We start from the raw sequence: 15,507 nt of genomic DNA on the forward strand, positions 1-15,507 counted from the left end.
AGCCCACTACATTGTGGGTAGTCAGAGAATGCTCTGGGAAGCCCACTGCACTGTGGGTAGTCAGTGGACACTCTGGGCAGCCCGCTGCACTATGGGCAGTGAGAACAATGAACTACTTCAGATTATCTTGACATTTCTTTTCTTATATTAGATTAAGAATTGGTAGCATTTAGCTTTTCCAAAGTCTTGCAGTCATTATTTTAAAATTAGTACTTCCAAAATTAGGCAATTATCCAATTTAGGTATTTTTCTGTGCTCAAACAACAATTTTATGTGCTTATTCATCAATTAGGAGAGAAATACGTAGAACGTAATGGAGAATCATTAACAATACTTTGCACATTTGTTAGATGCCTGAATGGTTATCATAGTAAAATAATAGAATTCCCAATGATTAGTGAAGAATGAATTTAGTGTTTCACCATCACCGTAATTATAAGATGTTAATTCCAATACTCAGCTACAAATTTATCCATGATTTTGTCTTTAACTTACATGCACAGCATGCAGACCCTTTTTTTTTTTTTAAGTCCATGCATGCGCCCAGCACGGTTTAGTCCAATGACGGAGAAACCTATGTTTGAAAAGCTTACCAGAAATGACCCCTGCAGTCATCGTGGCAGCAACGGGTGACTGCCTCTTACTCACTCTTGCAAGAAATCTAAACAGTAAGCCATCCCGGGCCATGGCAAACAGAATGCGGGGTAAGGGGAACATAGAACCCAGAAGACTAGAACAGAAAAATTCATAATCCAACATAAGTTGAGTATTATTCTCTAAGGATATTTGTAGGTACACAAAGACATGAAATTAGGAAAGACACAAAGATATTGAACTTTATGTTAATCAAAACAGAAAACCGCCTGTCCACATTTCCAGAGTTCTTCATGAAAAATGATCCCCCTTTTCTTAGTAAAAGTCAACTCTCTCACCTGCCACTGCACCCGATGACAAAGTAGCAATTATTGGTGTCTTCGTTTTGGAATTGATTTGAGCTAGACATTTGAAAAGCAACCCATCCTCCGCCATAGCATAGATTACACGAGGCATTGGGAAAATGGATCCAAGAAGACTGAGTAAAAAGCAAAGACATGCAGTATGGCAAACACGTTCATGCAAGACCACACCCAGAATAGAGACACAGTGATCATATAACACGCCACATGACGGCCGGGGGCGCATACGATCTTAAAGGGCACTACAGTTGGGCATTTAAACATGCCCGACAGTAATGGCCACCGTGTCACTCTTTACGCTTGTAGATATTTATTTGCCCAACCAAATCATAAGACCAACAACAACATTGCAAGTCATTTGTTTCTATCCATGATTGTTAACTGAATTAAAAATGAATTAGACTTTGTGAAATTAAGTGAAGTGTCAACCACTAAAATGTCTTAGTGTTAATAATTCAGAAAACAGAATTCCCCAATTAACAGGAAATTAAAAAGATCAAATCAGCTTTATGCCACAGCGAGCCACCCGTTTATGCAGCGATTACATATTTTCATATTACCACGATTTTGCATCCTATAGATGTATAGTACATCTTTGACATATGCAATAGCTCTAAGCATAAAATTATCAAGGTAAAGAATGGCTAAAGAATTGAACATATTAGAGGTGTAGTATATAGAAGGAGCTACAAGTGTTAGTACCAGTGAGGTTTAATGTACAATTTTTGCTTAAGATACACTGAATTATTTATGTTTATTGTTTGTGTCACTCCACATATGATTCTATCATAAAAGTAACTATTTGAGATAAAGAGGTAATATATTTGATTTTAAAAGCCTATTGGGGGGATGGGGGCGAGCACAGTGGCTTATACCTGAAACCCCATCAATTGAGAAGCTGGGTCAGAAGATGGCTAGCCTGGTCTTCACAGTGAGTACCAGATCAGCAAGCCCTTGTCTCCAAAAATACCCATCCTTTTATCCTTTTTTTGTTCATTACTCAGAGAATACTTTATTAATTTTTGTCTTCAAACCTACCTAGATAAGACCATTCATATTTAATGTGTTATGCTTGCACAAATGGAAAAGAATAAGTTCAACATTTCTAGGTCAATATGGCTGTTGGTCTCTGTACAACAGAGTTTCCTGAGGGGAAAACATTTTTTTTTTCCCAAAATTGACAGCATAACTACAGTTTCTGAAACTCAAATTATATACGTGTAAGGACTGACCATAGTTGTGTGCTATGTATCAATGGCTGATGTAGCCGTAGAGGAACCTTTTTCAAGATCACGGTGGCACACGAGTTTTACAGTTTGAACTAAAACTGTTCAGAATTCTTCTTAATGAACCACATCGGCAGCAGATAACTTAAGAAACCCAAATAAGTAATTCCTAGACTCACTTAGTACTAGGAATGGAAACTAGAAGCACTTTTGAAAAGAAAAGAAAAAAAAGCCATGTTGACAAATTATTTGAAAAATTTTCTAGTTTCAAAAATTCGAAAATTATTTTCAATTTAAAAAAGGAATGCTCAGGCCAAAAAATAAAAAAAAAGCTTTTATTTTTGTGAGAATACTCTGCTATGATGTGTGGCCTGAATGAAATGTTCCGTTTCAGACATGCTAGCTAAACATACGAGATGCTCTGGAAACGGGCGACAAGGGCTGTGACGTGTTAAACAAGGAGCAACTGAAAATCTGAACATTTGACATTCAAATTCCCTTGTCTTTTTACAGTTAGAATCACATTTACGTTTAGAAAGGACATGGCACATGGCTTCTAGCCCCAGACACATGATGGCTTCATGGAGAACTGCCCAAAGTGTCAAGTCTGTGTATAGTCTCCGACTGACCGAAACAATGTAGACAAGGCCGATGTCAGTAGCATGGCCACCCCAAAGGTGTCTACCATAATATGAGATTATTGTGTGACACAGGTATTTGTATGTCCCAGTGGTATGCATATTACTACTGAAGCTTATACCAGCATTATCTTGGGAGAGAAAAAACAGCTGACAATGATCATGTTTTTGTAATCACTCAAGTTTTTTAGACAGCAATTCTGGGCACATTATTCATCGAGTACATAGCTGTTAATGTGTTCCTCCTGTTAGGATATTTTTAGAATATACAAAATCAATCTCGTGGTTGCAGTGGCTAGGGCACCAGGGCCTTCAGAGCACTAGTCAAGCAGTCTATCATTGATCTATCCTCACATCCCACAGAAGCAAATTTGAAGACATTGACTACACTTTGCAAGAACCCCAAGAGCCCAAGTCCCAGGGGCGGTGCAATGTACCTTGTTGATAAGGCGCAGAGGGAGCCTGCGGCGACAACGTATTTAGCAGGACCCCATCCGACATATTCAAATGCAACAGGGAGTGGGCTTTTCTCATCCAGGAGGTAGTAAGGCATCATAAGTGTTAAAGCTGCAGAAACCCCAAAATAGGCCATAAAGCAAACAAGTAAGGAAGTTACTATTCCAATGGGAATAGCCTTTTGGGGATTCCGGACCTCTTCGCCTAAGGAAACACAAACAGAAGGTTTGCATGATTGGTAAAGAATTAAATACATGAGGGACTTCTGTCACCAAAGCCTCCCTCTCCTCTGTGGTCTCCTCTGCTTTTGTCCCTTGTTCCTTCTTAGTGGGTTCTTTGTTTCATATGAAAGTTCCCTTCTCTTCTTGAGGATACTGTGCTATTAACAAAAACAGTCCAGTAATGAGAGGGAGAAAAGAAGGACGGAACATACGGTCTGTTTCCCAGTTGCAGAAAGGTGGGGGGAGGGGGAAGACACACGAGCCTTCTTCAGTATCTAGGTCTAGGATGACAGTTGATGTCATTTGGGAAAACAGCTGCACGCGTATTCTGTAAGCTTTTGAGTTTGAGGGCTTCGCATAAACTCATTCCATCTATTTACGTGAAAGTTCAGATTCCATAACAAACATCAGAATATCCTTCTTGCAAGACTGGCCTTTGAAGCTCTCCAAACGGTCAGTTGCAAGGCTCTGCAACTGGGAAGCTAGAAGGACTCTGGCCTGGGGACGGTGTCATTTGGAATTCAGAGGACAGAATTGGTACAACTTGTCTGCTGAATGAAAGGATAATTTAAGGTGATAACTATCTGGAGGGGATAGGACCTTTAGCTAAAAGATTAAAGACAGAATTGTGAGCAGCATTTGGGATTCTCATCACATCAGCCAGATGTGTTGTCTTAGGTGATCTTTATACTATTCTCGGAGTAGGTGCTGCTCTTGACCCGACAGAAACCAGCCTTCTGAGCGTTTTAGGCAAGTGGCTTTTGTATCATACGCAGCATGGGTTGCAGGTAGATGAGAAGTTAGGATCCTTCCCACCCTACACCTCATCCTCTTCCCTTGATCCTCTGCTGTACCTGTGGTCGCCCCTGTGGTGTTTGCTCCTAACTACCCGGGAGTTATCATCCTTACCGGTTGTTGCAATGCAGTCAAAGCCCACAAAGGCATAAAAGCACGTTGCAGCACCAGCCAGCGTCCCTGTAAAGCCATAAGGCATGAAGCCGCCAGCCCCGTAGATGCTTGTTCCATTTTCAGAAGGTGGTTCTCTGAAGAAAAGGACAGACAGTGTGAGCCACTTCAGGGAAACTGTACCTTCTGGTAATTTCTCTCAAGCTTTCCAATCTTAGGGAGGCTGTTGCTGCTCACTGGCTTCTTAAAGTTAAGTTATATAAAACAAAAACTTTATTCTGTCATCTTGTTCTGGAGAATATGGTAGACTCCCTCACAATGACCCTCAATGTCACTGGCATACAACTACAGGCTACTCAATGGCAAATCCAAAAGGTCTGGTCCAAACTCTCTCTCTTTGTGTGTCTCTGTCTCTCTCTGTCTCCCTGTCTCTCTCTGTCTCTGTCTGTCTCCCCCCACCCCCCACCCCCGTGTTACAGGTTCTCACTATGAGTCCATATTAACTTGAATCTGCATTATAGCTCAGGCTAGACTTAAAGTCCTGTCAATCCTCTTGCCTTGTCCTCCTGTGTGCACAACTGTGTGCTGATTTGCACAGACCTAAACTAGAGGAAACACACAGGCAAGCAGGATTCTGACCTCAAAGATCCCACATGTGAGCCATACTCTACAAGAAAGGCAAAAAGCTTTATCTTCATTTCCCCCTTAGGATTCAATTTTTAACATGAAACAACAAGAAAGGCAGACTGTACCTCTTTAAAATTCATTTAGGGGCTGGTCATGTGACTCAGTATGTAAAAGCATTTGTCACCAAACCCAGCAACCAGAGTTTGATTCCCAGGACCAGAAGAAGACAATCAACTCTTGCCAAGTGTTTTCCAACATCCACAGACCTCTCTCTCTCTCTCTCTCTCTCTCTCTCTCTCTCTCTCTGTCTCTCTGTCTCTCTGTCTCTCTCTCTCCACACACACACACACACACACACACACACACACACACACACACACACACACAGAGGAGTGGGAAGGGAAAGAGACACATACACGTACAGACACACAGATAAACACAGATACATACACACAGATACATGGCTAGACATACAGTTACGCACAGATGCAGACACTCATCTTGGTCTCTCGCACACATTCTGAACAAATAAACAAGAAAATAGAAAAAAACACCACAAAATTTACTTAGAGGATGGTTGAGAGAGAGAAACATAAGCCCATAGGCTTGATTAATCATGATGGAAGGTTAGTGTTTTATCATATATTAAAAACTACGAAATTCAAAGATACTATCTTTTCCTTATCAGGATAATCATAAATGATATGTATCAATAAAAAAATCCACTTACACCTTACACCATGTAATACATACTTCTGTAATTTTATTTTTGCTTATGAAACCAATCCCACTAATAAAAACAAAATGACTTCAAAGATTATGTGTGTGGAGGGTTCAAGACGGAGTTCCTCTGTGTAGCCCTAGCTGTCCTGAGATTTACTATAGACCAGGGTGGTCTTGAACTCAGAGATTCTCTTGCCTTTGCCTCCTAAGTGCTGGGATTAAAGCCTCATGTCATCATGCCCGGCTTCCAAAATTCTTAAAAGCCTGAAAGCATGCAGAGTAACTGGTTGTACCAAAGGAGAAATTATTCAAATATTCAAATCAAATAGGGACAATCAAGATACTCAAGTCCTTAGAGGCGGGGAGCTGAGGGGCAGCAGAGGTGAGGTTCTTCCGGTGCTGAGACTGCCCTGGGCGCTGAGGTTCAGCCGCTCAGCTAGAACACCACCCCTACCTTAGGATGGGCAATCAACAGGAGAGGAGCTGTGTTCTAGAACCGTCCCCCAGCAAGATCTCACAACAAGACTGAGGACTGTTGCTGTACAGAGAACTTGCGAGTACTCTTAAAACGCCACATAGTGAGAGCTGAGAGGGCGGGGAGAGGGGGCACTACACAAGTGGGACCAAATATTTTACCTGGCACTTGCTGATATATTCTTGAGAAATTCTTCACTGATCTTCCAGTTAGCCACATTTCCTTTCACAAACCCAGCCACCATGACAAAGAGAAGGACCAGGATATTAATAGCTGTAAAAAATTTATTCACCCAAGCAGACTCCTTTACTCCAAAAGATAAAAGACCTGTGGGAACAGAGAAGGCATCAGTGTGGGCTCCTTGCCCACAGAAAAGGCAATGCTATCCCTTTGCCAAGACCCGCACTGGATATTACTGTATTTGTATATTTACCTTACATTTCTTCAATTGTTACGGCCAGCTCAGTAATTAGTCACTTTACTGTGAGGCAATGCCTTTGGCACAGAACTGATTTTGGTGTCTGGAAGGGTACTGTATTGTGCTCACACTCAAGAGATTTCACATTACCTATGTAAGTCTAGTTAACTATGGCTATTGTTAGTATGGCAGGCACAGACAGAAGACTTACATTTGAAAGGCTGTCCTTAAAAGCTATTCCAGGGCTAATATGAAAAGTCCAATCCTAAGTCCACCATATACTTTCTGACCACATCACCAGAAAACCATTCTTCTAAGTGCCAAGCCAACAAAAGGTTCTGTTAAATCTATTCTCACCTGAAAACATTTACTTTAGACTAGGAATGTAAATATCCCATTCAAGTAGTTGGATGAAACCGAGCATTATAAAGATCAATTCTTGCATCCCTGCAGAATTCTACGCATGCACACACATATATGTCTACAGCAACAAATTTGTCATCTGGTTAAGCAGCTGTATGACATACTATGTGTAGATAGTTTCATCCCTTATTTATAGACAATTAGGTCACTCTTGGTTTTACTTTATAAACAGCACTGACATCATTGCCATTTTATAAATACCCTTCTGCATTTTATAATGTTTTCCTTGCAAATAGTCTTCTATAAAGTGACAGTGTATGGGAGGAGTCCTCCCTTGAAGCTTGGCGAATCCCACGGAAGATGGGGCGGAAGAATTGTAGGAGCCAGAGGGGTTGAGGACATCAGGAGAACATGGCCCACAGAATCAACTAAGAAGGGGTCATAGAGGCTCACAGAGACTGAAGTAGCAACCAGAGAGCCTGCACGGGCCTTCATAAGGTCCTCTGCACCTATGTTAGAGTTGTGTAGCTTGGTATTTTTGTGGGACTCCTAACAATGGGAGTGGGGGTATCTCTGACTCTTTTGCCTGATCTTGGAACCCCTTTCCTCCTACTGGGTTGCCTCATCCAGCCTTGATGGGAGGGTTTGTGCCTAGTCTCATTGTATCTTATGCTGTGTTCAGTTGATATCTCTAAGAGGCCTGCTCTTCTCTGAAGAGAAAGACAAGTAGATCTGGTGGAGAGGGGAGTTTGGGCTGGAAGGGACTGGGAGGAGTGGAGGAAGGAGAACAGCAGTCAGGTTGTACCGAAAATGAAAAAGTAGAGTGTGTAGAAGGGCATGCAGTGTGCATGTGCATGTGTGTGCATGCCTGCAAGTGTGCAGGCAGGTGTGGATGTGTGCATATGTGCATGAGTGTGCATACAGAGGTCAGAGGTTGCTGTGGCTGTCTGCCTTGATTCTCTAAACTTCATCTTTGAGACAGTTTTCCACTGTAACTGGAGCTCCTCAGTTTGGGTAGACAAGTTGTCCAATAGACTCTAGGGATCCAGGGATGCACTTGCCTTGGTTTCCCCCATCCCAGTGCTGGGGTTACAAATGTATATCACCACTACCAGCCTTTAGGTGAGTTCTGGGGGTCCAGACTCACATTGTCATGCTTGTAATGGCAGGCAATTTATCCACTGAGTCATCTCCCGAGACCCAGGCATGCATTTTTATACAAAGCAAAATTTGGCCTCATCTACAATGCACAAGTTTTAAGTCAGAGTATTTTATTCATACTTATTTACAAGAGGTATTTACATATTAATATTATTAGCTGTCTACCAGTCATTCGTAGATTGTATTTTCCATCTCTATCATTATAAAAATTACTTCATTTGGATTTTTCAGTGGTAAGTATAGAGCCCAGGGCCTGTGTGTGTAGGCAAATGCTAAAAACAAACTGGCCTTATAGATTGCTTTAACCTTAATATGTTGCTTATAAATTTGTTGGAAGAACCCATATGTCCCTACTTTAGCATCTACTTTTAATAAGGTTTCCCCTAAACTTCAACTTTCCAATATTCACTTTCCTTTCAGTTTTTAAACCCTTATTCTATTTATCCTATCTGTATCTTTAATCCACCTGACATACAATATGACTTACGGATCTCGGTTAAGCCTTTACTACTGGAACAGTGGTTGTTATGAGAAGAGAACACAGCAGGTCTGCTTGCCTCTCCCTGCATGCACAGCACCTACTGTCCCGGAAGTAGAACTGTGCAAGCATAGATGAAAACAGTTGAATTTCATCCTTCTGCAGTACAGTTCCCACTATGACGCATCAACTAATGTCCTAGTGGCATGAAGGGACACTGTGGGGTTGGCACAGCTGTGGGTTCTGTAAGTGGCTATTGGGTTAAGTGCCTATGGGTGCTCAACTTGAGAAGGACAAAGCCACGTTTTATGTTAGGTTCCAAAGATGTCAATGCAGTGTCTACTTAAGTCCTTATCCTCCACCAATAGGTGACTGGACCCAAATACAGTCTTCATCTGAACACTCCTCATGCTTCCCTGGTCGCTTTAATAAAACAAGTTTCAGCTAACATACGGCATTGCAGCTTGAGTGAATACTTACAGAGATTTTCATTCTCAAATAATCTAGGAACAAAATTCTAATGTAAGTGTAGAGAACATTTAAAGGGAAGACTGGAGGTCAGTGAGCAGAGGACGAAGACTCAGGCTACAGCTGAGGTCTTGTTATGATATTTGACAGTTCTGAACATGAGTCATAGCTATTGGCATCTCATCATTAAGATATTAAAGCTGGATATTTTAAGTTTAATGGAGCCATCTATAAATAAACACGTTAATATTAACTAGGCTGCTTATTCTATATATTAGTATATATTACATGATATAGAATACTATATATAATAATGCTATTGTTATATAATATTGACTAGAAGTATGTGCATTAGAAAATGCCAGGGAGCTGGATGCTTCCTCTGCAAATAGATGTCTATAGTGGATACATGGCAGGAAAACACTATTTTTCCCTAGAAATAATATGTTTGTTAATGATCATGGTTGCATCATCAGGATGAAACAATGCCATGGAACTCTACATTTTTGTCTGATACAAATGCCCTTCCCAATCTTGACCATCTATGATTAACATTAAGAAATTGATGCTCTCAAAACACAGATTGATGCCTTCGTGCTCTGACTTACTGTACCCCAGGAGCCTTTTCCTCAGATGTGAGGCTTCCCCCTTTCACAGATGTGTATGTAATCCTCTTTGTGAAACAGGACAATGAAGCTTCAGTGACTCGACACTGACCCTATGGGCACTGACACGAATGCTGACCTCATTCAGAGGACGCAGGCTCCAACGTCTATGCAACCTACTCTTCCCGGCCCGATAGTGTGGCTCATTACAGGGAATGCATACGACGGGGTTGCTTACCTGCCAGAAGTAATACAAGGCACACGGCAAAGAAGTCCGGATACTCCGCCAGACCGGTGTAATTCATTTTGAAGTAGGTCTTGAAAAACTGGCCAATCTGTTTGTTAAGAAGCTCATCGAAGGTGCCACTCCAAGCTCTTGCGACACTGGACGTACCTACCCAAAACAGAATGTTAAGAGAATAAAAGAAAGGTTGCAGGTAGAAAATTAACGTATCATCTGCCTAGTCGACTCCTGGAGAAACCCGGCTTAGTTCACATCAATTGAAAATTTTAACCACATTATAAAACCAAATTAATATTGTAATTAAAAAAATCACAGGGACTCTTTTTTTTTTTTTTGAGGTAGGGTCCTGCTATGCAGCCCAGACAGACATCATGATCAGCTATAGCAGCAATTAAATGCTCCTATCAGGCAACTTTATCTGAAATAAAGAGCTATTTAAGGACTGGGGAGGTGGCTGAGGAGTTAAAACGTTTGCTGTACTTTGCATGATGTCAGTTCAGACACTTACGTAAGTTGCACTGGGTGGCAAAGCTATAAGTCGAGCCTTAGAAGGCAGAGACTACGCCCCAGAGCAAGCTGGCCAGGACGACCTGGACTGTAACCACAGGGCTCAATGGAGAGATCCTGCCTCAAAGGATAAGGTAGGAGAGCCATAGAGAAATTGTGGCATTATTCTCTGACCTCCTCGTGCACCTGAAGGCAGAAGCATGTGCTCCAGCATGCACGTGAACACACACACACACACACACACACACACACACACACACACACACTCATGAAAAGGAAAAATTATTTTTAAAAACTTCAGTTTTTCAAAGCCACTGGGAATCATGAATTCAAAGTGGAAGCAAAATCAGACTTTTGCAATGATGAAGCGAGACGGGGAATGAATGATTTCCTCAGGACCACCCGGAAGCTGAGCAGTGCAGGATTATCCCTAGTGCCGAGAGCCTCTGGAGAGCTGTTTTGAACACTGTACACTGCTGTTACTTGTTTTTGAAGCATACCTATGACATATGACAGAATGAGATTCCAACCAGTGATGAAGGCCCACAGCTCTCCAACCGTGACGTATGTGTATAGATACGCAGATCCAGTCTTTGGTACTCGGGCCCCAAATTCAGCGTAGCAAAGGCCGGCCATCACCGAAGCCAGGGCAGCGATGAGGAAAGACACCACAATACTAGGGCCGGAGTCAGCTTTGGCGACTTCTCCAGCCAGGACGTAAACCCCAGCGCCGAGAGTGCTTCCAACTCCCAGGGCGATGAGGTCCATGGTGGTTAAGCAGCGGCAGAGTTTGGAATCTTCCAGACTGTCCAGTGTGACAATTTTTCTCCGGATCAGACATCGTGTGAAAGTCAGCACTGCTCTGCAGGGAATCATGGTGAAGGGAGCAACCTACAGGAGAGAGGAGAGGAGGGGTCTGAGGCCATCTCCCCTGCCATCGAACAAAGAAGGGCAGGGCACCTTTATCTAATAGGTACTTGGTCCACAGCATCTGGGACATCAAGAGTTTGATGGTGTGTTAATTTTTTAATTCTATGTACTTCATCAATACGTAATATTATTACCATCTATCTCCACGTTAATTCCAAGGAATATGTACAACCTATGCTCAAAAGAAAGACTGTAATTTAAATGTTCTATTTGGTGTTATCGCTAGGGACATGTAATTTGGCAGACTGAAGGCAGCCCGGGAGGAGCAGTCTGGGAGGAGGGGGCATGGGGTCCTGTGTGTCAGTCTGTGTAACTGCGGACATGAAGTCCGGTCCGCTCGTTCTCCATGGGCTGTCCACCTGCACAGTGATCTGCTGACGTGGGGTACTGTTCCCTCCCACTTCATCAGACCCGGCAACATAACACAACTCTTGTCCCCTGTCCTGGGCCTTAGGATACCTGGGCTCTAACATCTCTGTGGAATCAGGAATTCTGGTGATAGTAGGAATAGGTACATATCGCTTTTCAACAAATGATTATTTTGTTAATTGCTACAACAGTGGCTTCCTTTGAAGATGAAAGTTACACCTTAGATGAGATTGAAGGTAATTAGACAAAGAGGCGGGAGGAGATCAACACTATGTGCATGCCTCTGCAAGGTTTTATTGAGGTTACTGATACACTTGAATCTTCCTTAGCACATGCTTAACCAAAGAATGGCAGGTTTTAGTACTTAGACTTTGGTGACTACTTAATTCTTGCCAAAAATCAGGTTCCTTCTTCAGCAACCTGGAGATGTAACTTATAAAACTTCCTCAATCCAGGCCATCAATTTGACGGCAGAGAATTCTGGGTCTAGTAAACCCTCATACCTGACGGTAATACCACCAGGTTAACACCAGGGGGCAGACATCCTCTCCTCCTCCCTGTATGTATCGTTTGAAATCTGCTGGTTACAGAAAAATGTCTATCCTCGACTGTAGCTTTCCTTCCATATTTGAGACAAAGGTCACAGAAACGGATCTTCTCACTCCTGCCCTGTGTGAAGGATGATCTGTCAAGCTTAGTCCTTGCATTACGACCACAGGGTCTCACAAAAATACTACGGGGGGAACAAGAGGAGGCAGCCCCAGGGCCTCCAACCACTTAGCGTCTCCCATTTAGAACCCAGGTTTTTCTTTCTCCTTTCTCTGCCCGTTTTGTGATGAGTCACATGTACTGTGCATTTCTGGCCTGACAGAAATTCAGTTACAATGTATAGTTCAGGGATCCTTTCCTGTCCCCCTTAGCCCCTTTCCAGATTAGTTTTTTTGATTTTGTAATCTTCACAGTCCACATCAATTACATGCTATAATTCTAACATTCCAATACAGAGTTTTAACAATAGGTGAAACAAGGTAGCAAAGGAGAAAATACTATGGGCGTGGAGGCGTGGATTACTGACCGTAACTCTTTTTACTTGTCTTTGAGAGGTGATTTTCTCAAAGCAAAATATTATCCAATCAGAAATGGTCACTGTTGAACCTGGACTAGCCAACAACAACAAAACCAGCCTTTGCACTGAAACCTAAAATCACTTTTTCTGAAAAACACTTCTTTGCAAATATTTTCCCTAACGGCTTACCCTATCTTTTCTCCATATGGAATTTTCTGAACAATTTTTTTTTGCCTCTAAAGGAAGATAGGTGAATGGCAAAGTCCAGATAAGTAAAAATTAAAGACCCAATGGAGGCTATTACAAATGAACAACTACAGTAGCGATGACATATTTTCTTTCCCTTTAACGTACCGAATCAGTATGGCCAGAAAGTTAAAGTAAAAACGTACTATTTCAAAATTTCCCATGGGCCAGCAACTCTCCCAAGGTTATACAACGGATGAACAGCTGATGCAGGGTTTTGGAACCTTCCTAGAGACAACTGGTGGTGTGTGACACGTGGGTGCACTTACCTCCACAAGAGCAAAGACACAGCTGCGGTACAGACACAGTGGTTTCACGGAAATAGATGAACATGAGTTGTTTTGTTTTGTTTTGTTTTGAAAGCGTGTAACTTTGTTCCCAGGGCAAGAGAAGGCAGGATGAAGCAAAGAGTGAAATAAAGAAAGCAAAGCCTTGGGCGCTGGGGTAACCAGAGTAGCTGCCCAGTCAGCACTCCGTCCTGGCTTGGTCGCAGCATAGGCACCAAGCAGGCGCCCGTTCTCTTCAGTAATGGCTGGCCAGTAAATCACCCTGAATGCCACCGGGTACCACCTGTTCCCCTTTCCCAGGCTGCTAGTGCCAGTTACTCTACACACGCCACCGCAAACACTGGAAGATGCCCTTCTCCAAATTATTTCAAACCCAACTCGCGAGTGCTACTGTTAAAAATGCCAAAGATCTGTGGTGCTTATTACAAGCCTGGTACTACCTGACACCCTTCATTTTATTGTCCCATGGCTTTCTCAATGTTCCTATATAGATTAGGCCTATTATTAGCTCCGTTGCAGAGGTGAACAAATGGAGGTACTGTATAGTGAGTCAACGTCACAGAAATAAGACGGAGCCCACTGCATGTGACTCTGGAACAGTAGTTCTCAACCAGGGCTCCCAGTTCAGGTATCCTGCATATCAGGTATTTACAATATGATTCCTAACAGTAGGAAAATGACAGCTGTGAAGTGGCAATGAGATGATTTTATGGTTGGGGTCACCACAGCGTGACGAACTGTATTAAAGGGCCACAGCATAAGGAAGATTGAGCGAGCGTTGCTCTGGGGTCTTTCTTTGCAGGCAATGTACAGCATCACCAACTTTGCTGAAGCCGGGTCACTGGCCAGCCGTTCCTCCATTACTACAGCACTGCCCCAACCCCTAAGCCATAGGTAGCTGGGCCAGAAATGGACAGGCAAGGCAGACTCAGAAGTCCCCCAAACTCTAAAGAAAATGACTGGGCCACACAAGCCAATAGTTTATGATGGAAAAGTGTCTAGGAAGGTGATTGAATGTACTCGCCATGCTGGAAGACAGGGCCAGAGAGGCATCTGCTGCATTTTCTCTTCCCCCACAGCCCTGCTGAGCTTGCAGTGTTAGACTGTTTTCTTTCCTTTGTTCCAATGAACTCCGTGGTCTTATAAGCTGTGTTGAGCTGTCTGCTCACTAAAACCAGAAACTACCAATGACGGTCCTGTCTGGTGGTGCTGCGGGGGCCACTCTATGGTCCTTGCTTTCAATCAACCCTGAACTGCTTATCTCTTACCACATGTGCGTCACTTCCTGCGAATTCATCTTCCTTCCAACATCAGGCTCCTAGCTGGAATTCCTTGGGGACATCCATATTTTCCCAGTAAGGTATTTGGGAGTTTAATACCCATTAGGCCTGCCCTTTACATACATCCACGGACAGCTGTGGTTGGTGTGGACTTTTCAAGGAAGAAGGTATTTCACTGGTGCGGGTTTCCTACAAATCAGAAGCTCAAAGCTCTAAATCTTTGGCTGTTGTCCATTGACTGTTGCCAATGGTGTCTGGCGAGCTTCCGTGCAAGCTGTCATTTTATGCTGGCCAGATGTCGTGGCATCCAAATTGCCCCTCTCTGCAAGAAGAAGGTTCAGGCACATTCCTGTAAGGGAGGTCTCAGGAGGCTGAGGCGGGAAGATCAGCATCTCAAAGCCACAAAATGATTCCTACGCCAACCTGGGCTACATGGGGAGGTGCTGTCTCGAACCTAACAGAACCAAAGCAAACCAAAACAGTAAAATAAAACAAAACAAGGGGTGGCGGCAGCGGGGGTGGGGGAGTCATTTAGTATTGCTTCTTAAGGAAACTGTAAAAAGTGACCATAAGGGTTTTAAAAGCAATTCATACTATCTTAATTCTACATTTAATACCCTGCCAATTCTAGGATGCCAAGGGAATTCAGATGGTCTGAAGGAACCTGTGCATTTAGCCACCGCTCAGGAATCAAACGGCTTTATTTATTTCTGGGTCAGTCACCAAATTCTGGACTCCAGATGCTGGAACTACGGGCCTGGACTAGGCTGGGGGCTGGAGAACAACGGAGATCTTTTGTCTGAAGGCAGAGAGCTGAGAATTGTTCTAGGACACTCTAGTTTCCTTTATTCATTCTT

General features: G+C 42.9%; 1 protein-coding gene across 3 annotated transcripts in view; it reads right to left on the reverse strand.

The window, feature by feature from the left end:
• Positions 1 to 15,507, reverse strand: part of Slc7a2 (solute carrier family 7 member 2) — a 58,266-nt gene that overhangs the window by 13,066 nt on the left and 29,693 nt on the right. For 2 of the 3 annotated variants that reach the window (XM_039094810.2, NM_001134686.2), the window contains 6 exon segments: positions 10,973 to 11,363; positions 9,960 to 10,115; positions 6,390 to 6,555; positions 4,407 to 4,540; positions 3,258 to 3,480; positions 933 to 1,072 (listed from right to left, as the gene is read on the reverse strand). In XM_039094810.2, the coding sequence (XP_038950738.1) occupies positions 933 to 1,072; positions 3,258 to 3,480; positions 4,407 to 4,540; positions 6,390 to 6,555; positions 9,960 to 10,115; positions 10,973 to 11,348 (1,195 nt within the window). In that variant the 5' untranslated portion in view covers positions 11,349 to 11,363. 3 annotated transcript variants of the gene reach the window in all.

This window comes from Rattus norvegicus, chromosome 16 (genome assembly GCF_036323735.1).
Source record: "Rattus norvegicus strain BN/NHsdMcwi chromosome 16, GRCr8, whole genome shotgun sequence".
Classification (NCBI taxonomy): domain Eukaryota; kingdom Metazoa; phylum Chordata; class Mammalia; order Rodentia; family Muridae; genus Rattus; species Rattus norvegicus.